At 33.6% G+C, this 18,775-nt stretch overlaps 11 protein-coding genes and 2 pseudogenes across 13 annotated transcripts, besides 2 other annotated features; 6 read left to right on the forward strand and 7 right to left on the reverse strand.

Moving 5' to 3' along the window:
* Positions 1–505: 505 nt before the first annotated feature.
* TVAGG3_0028770 (structural maintenance of chromosomes protein 5 family) lies at positions 506–3,667 on the reverse strand (the record flags this gene model as incomplete). Its single annotated transcript, XM_001582021.1, has 1 exon — positions 506–3,667. The coding sequence occupies one exon, from the start codon at positions 3,665–3,667 to the stop codon at positions 506–508; it is 3,162 nt and encodes a 1,053-aa protein (XP_001582071.1).
* Positions 3,668–3,902: 235 nt separating this feature from the next.
* On the forward strand, positions 3,903–4,467 carry TVAGG3_0028780 (esterase of the alpha beta hydrolase fold; the record flags this gene model as incomplete). The annotated part of the gene is made up of 1 exon (XM_001582020.1): positions 3,905–4,465. One exon carries the CDS (start codon positions 3,905–3,907, stop codon positions 4,463–4,465), a length of 561 nt encoding a protein of 186 aa, XP_001582070.1.
* A 68-nt stretch (positions 4,468–4,535) lies between these two features.
* On the reverse strand, positions 4,536–5,218 carry TVAGG3_0028790 (vitamin-D-receptor interacting Mediator subunit 4 family; the record flags this gene model as incomplete). The annotated part of the gene is made up of 1 exon (XM_001582019.1): positions 4,615–5,208. The coding sequence occupies one exon, from the start codon at positions 5,206–5,208 to the stop codon at positions 4,615–4,617; it is 594 nt and encodes a 197-aa protein (XP_001582069.1).
* A 405-nt stretch (positions 5,219–5,623) lies between these two features.
* On the reverse strand, positions 5,624–6,621 carry TVAGG3_0028800 (Ankyrin repeat family; the record flags this gene model as incomplete). The annotated part of the gene is made up of 1 exon (XM_001582018.1): positions 5,637–6,341. The coding sequence occupies one exon, from the start codon at positions 6,339–6,341 to the stop codon at positions 5,637–5,639; it is 705 nt and encodes a 234-aa protein (XP_001582068.1).
* A 1,128-nt stretch (positions 6,622–7,749) lies between these two features.
* TVAGG3_0028810 (MULE transposase domain-containing protein) lies at positions 7,750–8,169 on the forward strand (the record flags this gene model as incomplete). The annotated part of the gene is made up of 1 exon (XM_001582017.1): positions 7,750–8,169. One exon carries the CDS (start codon positions 7,750–7,752, stop codon positions 8,167–8,169), a length of 420 nt encoding a protein of 139 aa, XP_001582067.1.
* Positions 8,170–8,265: 96 nt separating this feature from the next.
* TVAGG3_0028820 (uncharacterized protein) lies at positions 8,266–8,586 on the reverse strand (the record flags this gene model as incomplete). The annotated part of the gene is made up of 1 exon (XM_001582016.1): positions 8,266–8,586. One exon carries the CDS (start codon positions 8,584–8,586, stop codon positions 8,266–8,268), a length of 321 nt encoding a protein of 106 aa, XP_001582066.1.
* A 149-nt stretch (positions 8,587–8,735) lies between these two features.
* Positions 8,736–8,828: a terminal%2Cinverted (terminal inverted repeat of Maverick-2 transposon ID:TVAGG3_0028830).
* Positions 8,736–18,775: part of a mobile genetic element that runs on past the window's edge.
* On the reverse strand, positions 9,557–10,438 carry TVAGG3_0028840 (uncharacterized protein; the record flags this gene model as incomplete). The annotated part of the gene is made up of 1 exon (XM_051220360.1): positions 9,557–10,438. One exon carries the CDS (start codon positions 10,436–10,438, stop codon positions 9,557–9,559), a length of 882 nt encoding a protein of 293 aa, XP_051105346.1.
* On the forward strand, positions 11,441–11,875 carry TVAGG3_0028850 (uncharacterized protein; the record flags this gene model as incomplete). The annotated part of the gene is made up of 1 exon (XM_051220361.1): positions 11,441–11,875. One exon carries the CDS (start codon positions 11,441–11,443, stop codon positions 11,873–11,875), a length of 435 nt encoding a protein of 144 aa, XP_051105347.1.
* TVAGG3_0028860 (uncharacterized protein) lies at positions 12,052–12,579 on the reverse strand (the record flags this gene model as incomplete). The annotated part of the gene is made up of 1 exon (XM_001329884.2): positions 12,052–12,579. One exon carries the CDS (start codon positions 12,577–12,579, stop codon positions 12,052–12,054), a length of 528 nt encoding a protein of 175 aa, XP_001329919.2.
* Positions 12,808–13,686, reverse strand: TVAGG3_0028870 (annotated as a pseudogene). The gene has a single exon. A coding segment is annotated over exon 1 (879 nt).
* Positions 13,703–14,590, forward strand: TVAGG3_0028880 (protein of unknown function, DUF4106 family; the record flags this gene model as incomplete). The annotated part of the gene is made up of 1 exon (XM_051220362.1): positions 13,703–14,590. The coding sequence occupies one exon, from the start codon at positions 13,703–13,705 to the stop codon at positions 14,588–14,590; it is 888 nt and encodes a 295-aa protein (XP_051105348.1).
* Positions 15,014–15,628, forward strand: TVAGG3_0028890 (uncharacterized protein; the record flags this gene model as incomplete). The annotated part of the gene is made up of 1 exon (XM_051220363.1): positions 15,014–15,628. One exon carries the CDS (start codon positions 15,014–15,016, stop codon positions 15,626–15,628), a length of 615 nt encoding a protein of 204 aa, XP_051105349.1.
* Positions 16,649–17,085, forward strand: TVAGG3_0028900 (annotated as a pseudogene). The gene has a single exon. A coding segment is annotated over exon 1 (437 nt).

Genomic DNA, 18,775 nt, shown 5'->3' on the forward strand with positions numbered 1-18,775 from the left:
TTATATTTGAGCAATCCTTATCAAATACAACCTTCCATTTATAAATCAGAGAATTGATTTGTAATTTTGAATAATGATTTGAAATCTCCCATAAATATATAAATGAAAATGATATATGTGGAAGAGTGTCTCCTCACCATACTGTATTCATAATTGATTAACTGAAATTACAGATTGAAATCTCCCAAAAAATACATATATTTATGAATGTTAAATATCACTTGGGAAGCCTATATGAATGCGAATTTGAAATATTGTCTATATCTTCAAGAGAAATAAACATTTCGTCAGGTGAAAAATCAAGGTATAAGTTTGTTATATTGGTGAGCTTTGAGGCTTTGAGGAAAAATAAATATACATGATGCGTAAGGGCGTATTTAACACCAATGGATTTAATCATCATATCTGATTATATAATAACTTTCATTAGGCGCTCAGTAGTAAAATGATTTTTATATTACCTCTAATATTTATTCATAACAAAAAAAGTATATCTATATAAAAATTATTCTTTTTCAGAATATCTTCTCAATAAAACTGGTTTATCGAGTTTTTCTTGAATCCATGGTCCGCTCAATACAAGAAGAACAGTTACTTCTTCAGGGATATGTAGATTTTCATGCAATTTAGGAGAAACTAAGAAATACTGAGTGTCATTTCCTTGTCCCATTGCGCAGTTCATTGCGTGTGTGAATGTGGCCACTTCATTTTCTTCGTCCATTCCTTGGTTGATTTCATCAATAACTCGAAATGGAAATGGAGTACAACTCTGCAAAGCCAGTAGATATAAAAGAGTTGCAACACTCTTCTCTCCACCACTTTGCCTTGTTGAACTCAATGCTGTCATTTCGGTATCTTTCTTAAATGAAACCATTAAATCAATTTGGAAACTCATGTCCATTTTCTCGCGTTCTGCAGATAATCTTACGTTTCCATTGAAGCCACATTCCGTCATCATCTTCTTAAAAGTGGCTCCAAGCGGTTTCAAAATGTCATTTGCAGATCTTTGCCAAATTTGTTGGTTTTCGAGGTTCTTTGCGGCCAAAATCTCGATTTTACCAACCAAAGTACTCTTTTCTGTATCGGCTGCGTCCAACTTTTTCTTTGCATCTTCGTATTCTTGTCTGATTTCGGGTCTTATCGATTGTATTGCGGACAATCTTGTCTTAAGTTCACTCCTCATCGAAAGAAGCTGCTCTAAATCACTAGGAAGGTTGTTTATGTTCTCTCTTTGTTCTTGAGTAAAAGAAACTTTTCTTTCTTGTCTGAGTTCTTTGATAATCTCCTTTAATTGCATGTACTTCTGGCAGTCATTGGTGTATTGGTTGTTCGCTTGTTGGTACTTTAAAACACTTTCGCGATATCTTCTCTCGAGATCGTCTTTTTGGGCTTCTAATTTTTCTAGTTCTGCTGTTCTCTTGTCGATATGAAAGATTTGGTCTTTCATTTGGCGTAAAACTTCATATAATTTCATTAATTGATCAGCTAAAGCATCATTTAACTTTTTAAGTTTGTCCTTGTACATTCTCGGTTTCTCCATAATATCTTCAAGTTCATTTTGCAATCGTTCGATAGTTTCTTGGGCCTTTTTAAGCTTTTCTTTTGAATTTCTTGCTGTATTCAAACGAGAAACAATGGATTGAAGTTCCGATTGTATTTTTCCGCATTCGTCGTTCAATGTATTCAGTTCTCGATCTAGATCTTTCTTCTGATTTTCTGCAATTTGTTTTCTTTCTTCACATTTTTCGATATTTGCCCGCAGCAACTGGCTATTAATAGCACTAGACGAATTCACCCCAGTCCAAAGATACGAAGGTTTAACAGCTTTGATAAATGTGCTAATAGCACCTTGATGATATCTTGAACTGTAGATTCGATAGACATAACCTTGAATAAAGTATCTGCGGACACCCAAATGGAAAAGATCTTGCGGTTCGCATGATATTTCTTGATCTGAGCAAGGATTTCTGTCGAGCCAACCCAAAACATTGAAAAATTTCTTAACTAGATCAGGCGCGTCATATACTTCTGATAGCCAATGATTAAATCCGAGCCTTGCGAATTCAGGTGATCGATTAAATGGAGGACGCTTATCTTCTGTAACTCTTACAAGCGTAATTTGTGATAATTTGTATTGCTTGCAAAAAGCCATTAATTCATCTTGGTCATCTGGGTGTTCGCAAATGAATGCAAATTGAAAATTTGGATCAACAGCGTCAAAAAAGTATTTTGCGTAGTAAGGATCAGGAAAATTGATTTCTGATATTGCCGGTCCATAGACTTCGCCCTTAAAATGGGTTTTATTTTGAGATATAAAATCACATAAAGTTTTTATGTCTTCTCTGTGATGTTTCTCTATAATCTTATCAATAATTTGATTCTTCTGGTTCTTTAGTTGCGAAAGCTTTGATTTTATGTTAGAAATTTCATTGTTACATTCTTTAATAACTTTCATTTCTTCTTCTATCAATTGTTTCTTCTCCGTTAGAGCTGTTTTATATGAATGAAGTTTTTCTTTAAGTTCTTTGGCTCGTTCGGCCAATAATCGCTTTTCTTCTTCAGGAATTGCTTCATCTTGGATTTTTTTAATGTTATCGCTGATTTGCTTCATGTTTTCGGACTTTTGAGCTAACATTTCTTGAGAAACCCTTAGTTTGTTTGCGGCTTCGCGTTTTTTGCCTGTCATGTTTGTGAAATAATTTTGATAATCAATAACTTTGGATTGCATGTTTTTAAATTCTCTCTCAGCAACTGTTTTATAATCAGAAACAATTTGGAGATTAGTTTTGCAAGTTTCCAACTGTTTACACAAATCTTTTTTCGTATTTTCCAAATCTTGGATAACAACTTGATTTTCACGAAGAGTTTTCTTTAGAGCATGATATTGGATCTGAGTTTCTTCAGCATTGACCATTTTTATGCGAAATTCGACTTCTTGAATTTGTTGTTCTGTTTTTTCTCTTTTATCAAGTCTACTGACATCATTCGACTTCTGTTCAACTATTGTTTTGTATCTGTTGTAGTTTTCTTCAAGATCTGCTAAAGCTTCTCGTTTTTTCGATACATCATCCATTGATTTTTGAATTTTTAGCTTTTCAGCTGCAAGATCCGGACTGATAATAGTCAGTGTAGTATCTAAGAGCTCTTTTGGCTTTAATGCAGCAAATTCTTTCACTCTTTCTTGAGGTAAATACATGCAAATATTATCAACATGAATTTTCAATGTTTCCATTAATTTTTGTAGGTCTACTGGTGAAAGCTCTTTGAATGTTTGCTTTTTCTGACGATATCTCCATGTTGGTTTTGTAGCTGATTTTTCTAAAGTGCAAAGTATAGTTATAAGTGGATCTGCTTTAAGAATTATCCGAATCTTTGCTGTTTCACATCCGGCTCTAATGAAATTTGAAAGTTTCGATGAATTATTAATCATTGCTGGCGAAGCACCAAAGCAAATACCAATTGCTGCAATAATTGATGACTTTCCACTTCCATTGGTACCAAGAATCAAGTTTGTTCCTGGACCAGGGCATACCGTTATTTTATCAAAAGCCATGAAATTCTTCAGTTTAATCTTAAGAATTGAACCTAACGCGTGCTTGTCTCCATAAATAGGCTCCTCCAGTTTCAATTTCTCCCGTATTGGAGACTGAAGGGTTCTTGAAGACATTGAAAAGATTTTAGATTTTTTTCCTTCAAGAATAACCAGGAAATATTTTTTTTCGTTTATTAAAAAAATAAAGATGTTTATCTTATACAGAAACACATCAACATTGCTACAGTTCTGTCAGTATTGATAGTCAAATTAGACTCTCAACTTGAAAGCATTGTGATATTTATGAATAGTGTCCTAAAAATGTTTTTCCACAATGTTTTCATTACATTTCTGTCATTTATTTTACTGCAAATGCCAAAAAGATTGATCATAATTTCACATGGCGTAACTGGTTCTGCAAATTCATGTTGGATTCAATGGCTTAAGAACCTGTTAGCAAATGAGACTACTGAAGTTGTTACTCCATCATATCCAAATTCTGATGATCCTGAATATCCTGTATGGAAAGATTGCTTCAATGAGATTTTATTAAATAATGAATATGAAGAGTTGTTCGTTATTGGACACTCTCTTGGTGGATTCTTTACGTTGAAATTATTGGGTGATTTTCTATTTGAGAATCCAAAACTGAAAGGTGTTGTACTTGTTGCTCCAACATCGATTAAACGTCCTGAAAGAAGAAGATTTTATACTGAAGCAATCAATTGGGAAAATGTCCGTAAAGTTAACTGCCCAATCAATCTTTTATTCAGTGATGACGATCCTAAAATATCAGTTGATCATATTAAGCTTATCTTATCAGAACTCAAAGATAAACAAAATCTTGAATATAGAAATTACCAAAATCTCGGCCATTTCATAGTTACAGAGTCACATGAAGTCCTTGATGCTGCAAAAAGCATACTAAATTAAACATTTAACTTAATTCAATAATAAAATATCAGATTTACTGATTAGAAACAATAATAATATAATAAATTTGAGTTCTAAGTATATTACAAGAATTTTGCAATAAATTCGTAATCATTTTGGCTGAAGTAAATTGAATTTGATTATTTTGCTTAATCTGATTCATCTTCACCTAAAGATCTATTAAGTTTAAGCTTTTCTACGTTGGTTGATTCTGTTGTGATTGTTGGGGCTTCAAGTTGAAGTGAATCTTTGAAAATTGTAGCTTGATTCATTACATTGTACTGTGGCATCCAAGGGAATTCACCACGATGTGCTGGAGCACCAGATGCAGCCTTTGAAATATTCTTTGCAGACATCAAAATGTCACTAACTGTTGGTAACTCTTGATGCTGGACACTACGCTGGATTTTCTGTGCAGTAGCAAGGCATCCTTGAAGAGATGTCTGAGCAGCAGAAAGATTCTTTGCAAAATCATTAACGCGCATTGATAATGTTGATAATGTTTTTTCTAATTCCTCAATCTTTTGCCGTCTTTCACTCCATTCGTCCATTCTAAGGAGATGACGCTTTAATTCAGCATCAATTGATAATAAATCTTGAACTTGGAGAATAACAGGTGAATCGTGCTTTTTATGGTTAACATCGCATGCATGTTCAATGCATTTTAATATTCTTTCTAATGACTCTGTATATGCAGAAAGGCAATTAGACAATTCTGCAAGCAAAGGCATCTGCTTAGACATCTTTTTTTTTCAGTGCTTTGTAAAGTTCTCAATTAAGTTGAAAATAATCGTACATCATATTTCCAAAATCCTTTAGACATGCATTATTACGGTATTTGAAGAAAGACAATGAGAACATAATGCAATTTGTGTTCACATATAAATTCATTAAGGACAATTCCAATTTTCACACTTTTATTTTCAAATTTAAGTTTTTGAAGTGATAGACAAACTAATATTTGACTATTATGTATAATTTATCCATTGCTTTTCTTGAATTCTTGAAGATAATACTATATTTTTTATTTGTGCATTAGAATTGATTAGATGCGAATCAATATTACAAATCTTGTCAATTTGTTAATGTTATTTGATCATAAAAAGATTATGGTCTTGGTTGTTTTGTTGAAAAAAAAACTTTATTGTTGAAAAAATAATATATAAATGATTTATTTACACTGGTGTTTTCTAAGTACTTTGATAGCATCCTCACTATTTCTTTCTACTGCAAGCATGAATGGAGTTTTTCTGTCATTATTTTTGACACTCTTTTTAATTTTTGAATAAGATAGTAACTCTTCACATGCTTCTGGTTTATTTCGGATGGCCGCTACGTGTAATGGAGTGTAACCTTCGGAATCTTTTGCATTTATATCAGACTTGTGATTGACCAATAAGTACCTAATACCATCGACACATCCGCTATAACAAAAAAGATGTAAAACAGAATAATTTGAATTCGGAACAGGAGTAATTGGAACTCCAGCTTCAATAAGTTTCATAAATGTATTTTTTGAGCCAACCAAAGCAGAATATTGTAAAATATTGCAATTTTTATAAGTAACATCGACAAATTTGTGACTGACAAAAGATTTCAATGTATCTTGGTCATTGTTGCTTGACGCGCTTTCAATTATACTGTAAATCTTACCAAAATACTTCTTTATTGGATCTGGAGATAGATTTTCTGCTTCTTTCTTTTCATTAAAAGAATTTGAACTGGGTCCTCTTGAAAGATTTTTAGGTTTGTTGGTTAGAAAATATGTTGATATATCACTGAAAAGTTGAATTTGAAAGATATCTGAAAGCGTATTTAGAACACTAACAATTCCCTGATCTGAATCATTTAAGTCAATACGAGATACACCCAGCATATTGATTAGCTTGGATTTATTAAAATAATGGCCGAGATTCTTAAATAAAGTAACAAATTGGGAAATTGAGAGCTTAAATGTTTTTAAAAGAGTTAACTAAAAATTTTTAAGTTTTGACAATGAAAATAAGCTCTGTGACCATGTAAATATATATCTATGCAAAACGAGAGGTTATGCCATAATTTTTTTTAGTTATCAAATTTCCCTTTTTTTGAGAGAAGTCTCTCAATAATTTGAGAAGAATCTTTGATATAAAGAGATACACATTTGTAGAACGAAGTAAGTGTTTTCCAAACATTTTATATGTTCATCCTGTATAACAATATAAAGCTGCATAGTGCCATCTTGTGCGTTTGCTATTTTATGTACTTTTCATTGAGATAATCCCTCTTCTCGGGTGATTTTAACAGTCAACTCAATTTTAAAATAAAGATTTCATCAAAATGATTTCGAAATTCGGATATTGATTATATAAATAGCACTGTTAACATATTTTGGATGAGTAAAAAATACCTTGTTTTGTATGCATTTAGTACACCTTTATTTTTGATTAAAACTATAAAATTTTTATTCCTTATATAATAAATAGTATATGTTACATAAACATGAAATTCAATAGCATTCAATTTTGGATTTTTTAGATTTGGTAAATTTTAGAAGAAATAAAATCAGCAATCAAAATAAAGAAACTTTTTTTGTATCTTCTATGATTACCTTTTGGTACTAAATTTTGCATTAATAAGTAAATTATCTGTATTATTCTGTGAGCACAAGCCCTCAGTTATGCTGGTAGTGAATGAGGAATCGTCATTTTGCGAAGAGAACGCGATTATTAAGGTAATTTTGAGAATTGTCTTGAATTATTTAAAATTAAAGTTAATTGAATAGGTAGGATAACTAGCCTTTGCTAAATTTGTATAATTTGACCTTATTCTAGTTGGATCTGAGAATATTTTGCTGAAATAATAAATTATATCGCCGATTTATGAAAATTTCTCTGATGGGACCGACTCGCTGAAACGTATTAGTGTTAATGGTAACTTGTCTGAATTTTCAAATTTTTTTCGAAATCCAAAAAATCACAAACAAAAGCATCAAAATTAGATTTGCATTTAAGGTTTTCATTTTTTTTTTGGAAAATAAAAATATTTTTTCCCCAATAAAGTTTATTTTTACTTTTGAGAGGAATAGAAACGTTATTTTGGAATTTTGAAACGACAGAAATGTTCCATTTTTAATGTAGATTCTAAAATGGGGTCAAATTTTTGATTGAACCGTTATCCATTGAAAAACCTCTATTTAAAAATGTTATTCCAAAATATTCATCTAATGATATAGTATATATTTATTAATTATTACTTTTTATTCAATTTTCACTTTTGGCGGGATTTCATTTTTTTGTTGTTGTATGGGCCATATTGTTCACCCAAAACGGAAAACAAAGGCAATACATAACATTTTACTCCACGAACGTCGTCGACTCTCAGCGCGACAGATGCTTAGTGCTTGCATAATGACCGGAATGCCATATACAAAAGGTGCTCGCTTTCTTTCTCTTTGTGGAACTAAGCCCCCTGTGAAGAGTGGTGTCATGAGACAACAGAGATTTTGTGACGATAAGATTAGAAGACTTAAAAGTATTTCCCTAATGCTGTCGAGAAAGTCCTTCAGTGGTTACTTATCCATTGATGCAAGATGGACGCACAGGCGAAACTCGCCAAGTTGTACAGTAACTGCGCTCGAAGTTAGTATACATATCATGGGTACGGAGGCACTGCGCGCCTCCTTACCCATTATATGTGAATTTGACACTTTACGAAACCGTTAACGTATATTTTACAACACAAACGACAACACTAACTTAACCTTAAATATTTACAAAGCCGCCAACCACTTCACCTCACTAATGTAAAAATAAACGTTCTCACTTACAAAAGTATTGCAACTCCTCCCATTGCTGTGCTTCACATAACAGCTCATAATCTTCTGACTCACTTTCTTCTTCATATAGGTCAAAATCACTGTCAAAATAAATGTTAGTAAGTTTTGACAAAGCTAATGAAACACGCTTACCGTTTGTATCATATGCTTGTATAAACTTTCCATTATGCTTGTAGTCATAAACGCTCAAACTAACTTTACCCTTTCTCCCTCGTATCTGATAGAATGTATTTTCACGAGGAACGAAGAACAAATTCTTGAACTCATGACCGTTGTAGTTTGTTATCTCAATAGTTTTCGTCATTTATATAAAAATAAACTTAAAAATAAACTTAAAAATTAATGATATCACCACCCTCACACGTATGAAAACATAGCGCAAAAATAAATTTAGGTGAAGTGGTGAAATCTAACCCGATATCTAACCCGATAACTAACCTTGTGAATTTACACCAAAAATAAATTTAGGGTAGATGGTTAGATCTAACCCGATTTCTAACCTCATTTCTACCCTCTTGAATTCATTGCTTTATAACTCTCTTCCTTGGTTTCTTTTTAGTTGCTTTCTTCACGTCTGTCTCCAACTTGACTGTCTTTCTTCTTCGGCCGTAATGATACCAGTTACTTCCACCAGTCAATGGGTCAAATGGTCTTTCGTAAGGGTTTCCATACATTCCATAGGGACCATACGGAAGAACTACTGGTGGAGAAGAAACATTTTCTTTAGTTCCATCGACTCTATTTAAATGCATTGTTTCACCTTTCATCTGGTCATTAAAGTCTTTTGCGTGTTTTGCAAACTCATCGTCCTTTCCTAAAGCATTTTCTGACTCAGTCGCAACTAAATTGGATGCTTTATTTATGAGCCCTATTTTATTTAATCTTAACTTCTTTGCAACCCAGCCTCCAATATTTCCTTTATTTGCATCTAATGTCTTCGAAACCCTTCCTCCACTCATTTTATTTACTGCGTCATAAGCTCCATGTGCTTTTGCTCCAAATGCTAATGCTTTTGTTCCCATTGCGCCTAAAGCTGCCCAAGCTACCATTTACACCATATTAAAATCATCTCTCTTCAATATTATCTCATAAAAGTTCTCGTTACTGGAGAAAGTCAATGAAACATAAGCGTTCTCACGGGCTTCGCCCTCACCGCTTTGCGGTCTATCTAACTTCTTTCTTATATCATCTATACGCTTCAAAATGTCTGAACAATTGCTAACATCTTCTACAACAGTTATTTCATCATGAATGACCTTCAAGAACAAGCTCATTTAATATGCTATTAAAATCATCTCAATAATGAGTCCATCCTTTCCGTCTTTGGGTAGCACAACATCTTTCATTGAAGAAGGTTCGACAAGTCTTATGTTAAACTTACTGACAAAGTTTGTTATACTATAATGCTTCGGCGGCGAATACATGTAGTTTGAAAGACATAATATAGATTCTTCAGCAAATTCACTTATACTGGATTTTATAACAATGTTCTCACGAGACCAAATACCACCAATTGACAATCTTGTAAGCAATCCTGCTGAACCTTTTACTGTAAACGTCGATGGTAACATTCCACGAAGGTCATCTATTGACATCGTTGAGTCACTGTATTTAAATATTTTCTTAAAGCAATCGTCATTATCTAACCATGCAATAGCTTTGAAGTTTTCATTCGAATATACATCTGCTTCATTAAATGTAAAACCTGACTTCTTTGCAGAGACGACTTTAAAATCTATTGAGTTTGTTTCAAAATTATATGCTATGGTAACTTCTGAAGGTAATGGATGCCCTTCCGCAGTCAGTTGTTCTCTCACTACCGTTTGAAGCTTTGTATTAAAAACTTTCATGTCATCTCCTGTATCTAAGTTCACATACACAGCAACAGGGAAACTATCTTGCTTCTTTGTTTCATCATTATATCTCAAAACATTAAAGTTCTTCAATAATATTGTTCTTCCTGCTGGAATACTTCGAACCTGTCTGATTTCAATAGCTTTCTCACCTCCTACATACTCTACCCAGTGTCTTGGATATTCATAAGTATACTGACTTTCTTGAATTTTGGTTGGTTTCATCATAACATGTTCATAGTATATCTTTATACTCTTGTCAGTTAGACTCGGTGCTATGTTCTGAATATTTCTGACTTGCATTTTTAATGGAGATAAAATGAAGCATTTAATACATGACGTAGATGAAGACATGAATGAAAGCAGTGAAAAGCTCAACAGTTCTCTCATTCTTCCTTTCAGTAAGGACTATGAGTTCTGTTCAAATGGTGTGTATTTCTATTGTGGAAAGATGGGTTCAGGTAAGACATTTAATTTAATTCGTCATATACTCATAACAGAGCGTTTAGGAAACGACTCTTACTATGACCAAATCATTATATCAGCAACTTCAGACTCTATGGACTCAACAGCGAAAACATTTATGTCAAAAGTTCAAGCCTCTGTCGTTAAAGTTCCAGACAGTGAACTCATTGAATTTCTTCAACGTTACATTCGACGTAAGAGGAAATATTATGCCATCGTTGAATTTATACAGTCAGGAATGCAAAAGACTTCTGAGGAGATGGAAAGAATTATTGACAAACACCACTTACGTCAATACTCAGGAGTATACGATATGAAACGACTTACAAACTACATTCTGTCAAAACTTTCAAAATACCCCTTCAAAAAATATCCATCAAACACTTTATTAGTTTGTGACGACTTCGCCGGAAAAGGTTTAGTGTCAAAACCAGACTCACCATTAGCTAACATCATAACTAAAGTCAGACATTACCATTTAACTGTAGCAATACTTATGCAAACATGGAGGTTTTTAGCTTTAAACATAAAACGTCTCATAACTGACTTTGTTATCTTTCAAGGTTTCTCACAGTTAGTATCCCTAAGTCGTGTACTGTGGCACTGCGCGCCTCCGTACACCACTTAGCGGTTTTGACACTTTACGAAACCGGTAACGTATATTTTACAACACAACCATAAAACCAACTTAACCTTAAATATTTACAAAACCGTCTGACACATAAATGATTTCACTAATGACTTCACTAACGACTTCACTAACGACTTCACTACCGTCCTCACTAAATAAAAATAACCTTATTTTTATTTTTTTTAAATTTTTTATTTCATTACAAAGACATGTCCGACTACATTTACTATGACTCTTTCCCAGAACGTTTCCGTGAACTATTCAAAACTCAAGTAAAACTGAGAAACATGCATTTTAACAAAGACAGACCCATTGACGATGAAAGAAACCCTGAATATATTACAATCCCTTATGACGCAAAGTTCATTGCATACATTCCTTATGGTCGCAGAGGAACGAAAACTATTTCAACAAAGAACAAAAATTATTTCTGGAGCGATGAAGAAAATTGCCTTATCTACATAAATGCATACTTAAATAAAGCTACATATTGTACAAAAGAAGGTTGGACTGGATTTGAGCTCTACATATACGACGACGATGGAAACAGACGTTGTGTATACCCATACGATAATATGTACCATTGTTTTCATCAAGCATTAAACGAATACATAGTCAGTAAGGGTCTCATTCCTGCTGAGTAGAAATGTTATATTTTTGTTCTGTCATTTATATAAAAATAAATGATATCACCACCCTCACACGTATGAAAACATAGCACAAAAATAAATTTAGGTGAAGTGGTGAAATCTCACCTCTTTTTTCACCTCTTTTTTCACCCTAGCCGCTTTGCGGCTCTGACCCTTTGGGTCTGTTGAATTCATTGCTTTATAACTCTCTTCCTTGGTTTCTTTTTAGTTGCTTTCTTCACGTCTGTCTCCAACTTGACTATCTTTCTTCTTCGGCCGTAATGATACCAGTTACTTCCACCAGTCAATGGGTCAAATGGTCTTTCGTAAGGGTTTCCATACATTCCATAGGGACCATACGGAAGAACTACTGGTGGAGAAGAAACATTTTCTTTAGTTCCATCGACTCTATTTAAATGCATTGTTTCACCTTTCATCTGGTCATTAAAGTCTTTTGCATGTTTTGCAAACTCATCGTCCTTTCCTAAAGCATTTTCTGACTCAGTCGCAACCAAATTGGATGCTTTATTTATGAGCCCTATTTTATTTAATCTTAACTTCTTTGCAACCCAGCCTCCAATCTTTCCTTTATTTGCATCTAATGTCTTTGAAACCCTTCCTCCACTCATTTTATTTACTGCGTCATAAGCTCCAAGTGCTTTTGCTCCAAATGCTAATGCTTTTGTTCCCATTGCGCCTAAAGCTGCCCAAGCTACCATTTACACCATATTAAAATCATCTCTCTTCAATATTATCTCATAAAAGTTCTCTTTACTGGAGAAAGTCAATGAAACATAAGCGTTCTCACGGGCTTCGTCCTCACCGCTTTGCGGTCTATCTAACTTATTTCTTATATCATCTATTCGCTTCAAAATGTCTGAACAATTGCTAACATCTTCTACAACAGTTATTTCATCATGAATGACCTTCAAGAACAAGCTCATTTAATATGCAATTAAAATCATCTCAATAATGAGTCCATCCTTTCCATCTTTAGGTAGCACAACATCTTTCATTGAAGAAGGTTCGACAAGTCTTATGTTAAACTTACTGACAAAGTTTGTTATACTATAATGCTTCGGTGGCGAATACATGTAGTTTGAAAGACATAATAAAGATTCTTCAGCAAATTCACTTATACTGGATTTTATAACAATGTTCTCACGAGACCAAATACCACCAATTGACAATCTTGTAAGCAATCCTGCTGAACCTTCAACTGTAAACGTCGATGGTAACATTCCACGAAGGTCATCTATTGACATCGTTGAGTCACTGTATTTAAATATTTTCTTAAAGCAATCGTCATTATCTAACCATGCAATAGCTTTGAAGTTTTCATTCGAATATACATCTGCTTCATTAAATGTAAAACCTGACTTCTTTGCAGAGATGACTTTAAAATCTATTGAGTTTGTTTCAAAATTATATACTATGCTAACTTCTGAAGGTAATGGGTGTCCTTCTGCTATAAGTTGTTCTCTCACTACCATTTGAAGCTTTGTGTTAAAAACTTTCATGTCATCTCCTGTGTCTAGGTTCACATACACAGCAACAGGAAAACTATCTTGCTTCTTTGTTTCATCATTATATCTCAAAACATTAAAGTTCTTCAATAATATTGTTCTTCCTGCTGGAATACTTCGAACCTGTCTGATTTCAATAGCTTTCTCACCTCCTACATACTCTACCCAGTGCCTTGGATATTCATAAGTATACTGACTTTCTTGAATTTTGGTTGGTTTCATCATAACGTGTTCATAGTATATCTTTATACTCTTGTCAGTTAGACTCGGTGCTATGTTCTGAATATTTCTGACTTGCATTTTTAATGGAGATAAAATGAAGCATTTAATACATGACGTAGATGAAGACATGAATGAAACTACAGACAAACTTAACTCTTCTCTTATTCTTCCTTTCAGCAAAGATTATGAATTCTGTTCAAATGGTGTGTATTTCTATTGTGGAAAGATGGGTTCAGGTAAGACATTTAATTTAATTCGTCATATACTCATAACAGAGCGTTTAGGAAACGACTCTTACTATGACCAAATCATTATATCAGCAACTTCAGACTCTATGGACTCAACAGCGAAAACATTTATGTCAAAAGTTCAAGCCTCTGTCGTTAAAGTTCCAGACAGTGAACTCATTGAATTTCTTCAACGTTACATTCGACGTAAGAGAAAATATTATGCCATCGTTGAATTTATACAGTCAGGAATGCAAAAGACTTCTGAGGAGATGGAAAGAATTATTGACAAACACCACTTACGTCAATACTCAGGAGTTTACGATATGAAACGACTGACAAACTACATTCTATCAAAACTTTCAAAATACCCCTTCAAAAAATATCCTTCAAATACTTTGTTAGTTTGCGACGACTTCGCCGGAAAAGGTTTAGTGTCAAAGCCTGACTCACCATTAGCTAATATCATTACTAAAGTCAGACATTACCATTTAACTGTAGCAATACTTATGCAAACATGGAGGTTTTTAGCTTTAAACATAAAACGTCTCATAACTGACTTCGTTATCTTTCAAGGTTTCTCACGCTATGATATTGAACTCATTTGGAAACAGTCAGGTATAACATTACCTTTTGAAGAAATTTGGGAAGCATATAAGTCTCTCATCTCTCCTCGTTCATACCTTGAGATTCATATCATGACTAATACCATTAAAGTCAAAAATATTCCATGGGAACGACCAACATTGTTTTAAAGTTTAACCTTCAATTGACTGATGGTAAACAAATTCCATGCATCTCTGTCGCCATTTCTGTTAATATTTTTGCTGTCATTCATATCATCCACTTCTCCATCTGTTAACTTTTGAGGATATGTGTTAGAATAGCTGTTCTTAAATGAAGGCTTTTCACCTTTGAGAGCATAAACTCTATAACTTTCTGCATACTTTATGTTTGAACCTCCTGAGCCATCGTTGACATAAATTTTTATAGGCTTCCACCCTTTGTTCATGTTCCTGCTTCTTCCCTTAGCTCTTTTGTTCAGTAGTTCTACATCTTTATACACAACACCTGTCTCAGTGAATTCAACAATATTTTCATTCGTTAGCTTTACATTCAAACCCTTGTCGAGTGTATTGTTCATTTCATACATATAAAAGGTTTTTATTCTATATGAAATGAGAAGCAAATCCATCTTAGCTGGTGCCGTTAATGTTCCAATTGAACCAACATCAAATGTTGACTCACGAACGACAAACAATATTGTCATAAAGAACTATAGTTCAGAGTGTTTGAAAGAACCAGAACCAGAGCTGAAATCCGTGAATTTAAACTCAGCTTCAAGTGCAAACGCTACATCAGATGTTAAGTTAGAGTATCCACCACTGGACCAAATTCTTTCAAGAGAAGCCAACGACAATCCTTACATAAATGTTCAAACAAATCCTTCAGATAACGTAGACCATTACCTTCTTCAGTTATACCAAACAATTTTACTCAAAGACGATAAGAAGCTTTTGACAAATCTTATAAGCAAGAACCAAATAATTCTAACAAAGGAGGACCTTGAAAATGTTATCTCACGAATAACAGGGAAACAATGTGTCATTGACTATCTCGACCCTGAAATCGAATGCTGTGGTCAAACTCCACTATTCATGAAAATAGGTAACATCCGCATCATTGAAACACCAGGAACTACAGGAGTTGAGTTTAAGTATAAATATTCGAACGAGTATACAAAACTTTCAACAGAATATAAACTTTGCTTGAAATATGTTTTAGTAAATTAAAGCAATTTGTAATATCTATCCAAAACTTCTTCAACAGTATCGAACTCATCTTCATAATGCAAACCTAATCTTATTGACTTGGTGCAGTTTTCACTAACACAATATAGCGCTTTGCGCTCGGCGCCTTTGACGCCTTTTTCTGTTCTCTTGACTGACATAACTAACTCATTTGTTTCATCAAACAGCAACAACCAAAGTTCATGACCTAATACATAACATTCATACTTTATATTTTTAGCTCTGAGTTCTCTTGTAAGCTGTTGCATTTAATATTTTCTAAAAAGTCAACTTCAACAGTCATTCGCACTGGTGCCTTCAGTTCTACAGGCTCTCCTTGAAAGTCAACAAGTCTGAATTGCATGTCTTTCAAATTATGAGGACTAATGCGAATCCATTTACCTAAATGAGTTGCTATGACAGGAACGTTTGGAATGAACATTGAATTGACTGCATAACAGAAAGATTTATATTCTACTGAACCTTTACTATTAACTCCTGAAATACCTGTGACATTAGCTATTTTAGACTCAATGTATAAACAATTACCATAACATACGTATGGAACAGATTTCATCTCAATCGTTTTGTCAACACTTTTCAAAGGAAATGTCATATGGTATGCTCCTAAAAGAAGTTGAACTCTATGACTCATTCGTGTTATCTTAAACTCCTTTGCATAACTGAACTTCAAAACTCCTGCAATAAGTTTAACATTCATTAAGTTTTCTTCGTTATCCTTGTTTATTGTAGTATTTATGAGAGCATTTAACACTCCAGCTAATGTTTCCATCTTATATTCTACATTATTGTGAAATCTTATTTCGTGCTTCTTTCCATCTATTTCAAACTCCATGAAATCTGTTTCATCTGTTATGACAAAAGTTGCGATAGTATTGAAGTCAACAACTCTGAAAGCAAGTGCTTCATTCTGTAGACCTAAGTTTGTTTGTAGCTTTACTATTCCGTATTCGTTTGGGTCTGTACTTTGCAAATAGAACAACATTTTATTCTCATTAAAATATGACTATTGCTGCATATGCGTATGAAACAAATGAAGCAAGAAGAGCCCATGAACTAGTAAACGAAAACTCAACTTTAACCATTGAAGGCAATGATTTAGTCATTGACGATGGAAAAACTAAAAAAGTCATTGATTTCGATACTTTTAACACTTATGACCCATTCATTACAACAAGCAAAGTTCCTATTATAAATGATGGAACGGTGCAATATATAAATTCTACAGTAGATGCCTCATTAGTGAAAGTATTAAATGTTCTCATTGAATTGTTAAAGAGCTTTCGATTTGACGACAACATTAAATGCTTAAAGAATTTAGTCATGAATGAGAAACAAATTCTTGGCGTTGCTGGTAGCAGTAATGATGTACACCTTATGACATTAGAATATTATAACGAACATAAAGATGAACTGAAAGGAGAGAAGGGTGACACCGGACCTCAAGGACCTCAAGGACCACAAGGAATACAAGGAATACAAGGAATACAAGGAATACAAGGACCTCAAGGCGAAAACGGTTTGGATGGAAAGGATGGAAAGGATGGAAAAACTGCTAAATCATGGATATGGGACCTTATAAATACTGGTTTAACAGCTGCTTCATATGGAGTTCTTCAATACCAAATCGGAAAGATATGGGCAGTACTTGGTGAAGAAGTTTTAAATGACGTTAAAAATGCTTTGAACTTCATTTCAAATGGTTCGGATACTATTAAAACTTTATCTGGTTGGATGCAAGAAACAAGGAGTCAAATAGATACTGTAAGACGTATAGCAAACAATGCACGTACGGATTGGATACTTTACGACAAGCACAAAATACACTAAAGGAAGCAAATGATATTCTTGGCTCAGTATCAGACATGCATGAAGATTGGCTTAAAGGTATTGACAAATCTTTAAAAAATCACAGTCAGTCTATTGCTGACTACAAGAAAAGTATAGATTTTTTACATAGTGCTATGGACGTACATGATGGAAGCATAAGGAACTTACTTAATGCTAACAATAACTTACCAGGAACTATTAAAGCATTTATAAAGTCCTTTGTAAAACCTGGTGCTCTAACATTTAGGTCTTTGAGAGCAAGAGCATTGAAGTCAAGAGATGCAAAAACTCCAACAGAACCTACAGAAGGAACTGAAACAACAGAAACTCCAGAAGAACCATCAAAACCAACAGCTAATGAAATATTGTTCGAATATTTTCCAAGGTACTCTGTTCTCATTGCATACATTCAAGAAATACTTAAGAAAGCAGACTTGACTTTAGGAGATGATGAAAGTTCTGTATATCTTTCGTTCCAGTTTCAAATAGCAGAACTTTTGAGACAGATATGCTTAATGTATGACAACATCTCTGATTTCACAAGATATGATGACGACCATGACCCCCAACACGGTGAAGAAGAAGTTTTACAAACATCCATTAAGACAGGAAAGGTTTTAACACAAAGTCTCATTATTGACACCAAAGATGGCGAAGTGGATGTTCTTCAAGAGCTGAAGAAAAATACTTCTTCGGGAGGTGGTGGTAGGCATGAACTTGAAATAAATGAGATAGAAGAGAAATTAGCCGAAAAAGCAGATAAAGAACATAAACACAATATCTCCGATATAAATGAACTTCAAGCTACATTAAATAGTAAAGCGGACAAAAATGAACTTGACGCAATGAACAAAGTTTTGAAATCTCATAAACACAATATCTCCGATATAAATGAACTTCAAGCTACATTAAATAGTAAAGCGGACAAGAACCATGTTCATTATATAACTTCAGACGAACAGATTATAACGGACTACCATGGATATTTAACACGAAGTGATGAAGCGAAGACAAAAAATGTTAATGAAAGAAGATATAAATACATTCGTGCTAAAGGTTATGACATAAGCTGTACTGTACAGTATGATGTAGCTAAAGCACCAGAAGCATTTGGTTATACCGGTGAAATTTATGCCTCTACTTTCAATGTTAACGGTGTACTAGTTGAACCAAGATTTACTTTGAGAGTTAAGTCAAAAATAACGTTTGAAGATGCTATTAAAAGTAAAGCGGACAAAAATGAACTTGACGCAATGAACAAAGTTTTGAAATCTCATAAACACAACATCTCCGATATAA

The sequence above is a fragment of the Trichomonas vaginalis genome, chromosome IV, assembly GCF_026262505.1.
Source record: "Trichomonas vaginalis G3 chromosome IV, whole genome shotgun sequence".
Taxonomy (NCBI): domain Eukaryota; phylum Parabasalia; order Trichomonadida; family Trichomonadidae; genus Trichomonas; species Trichomonas vaginalis.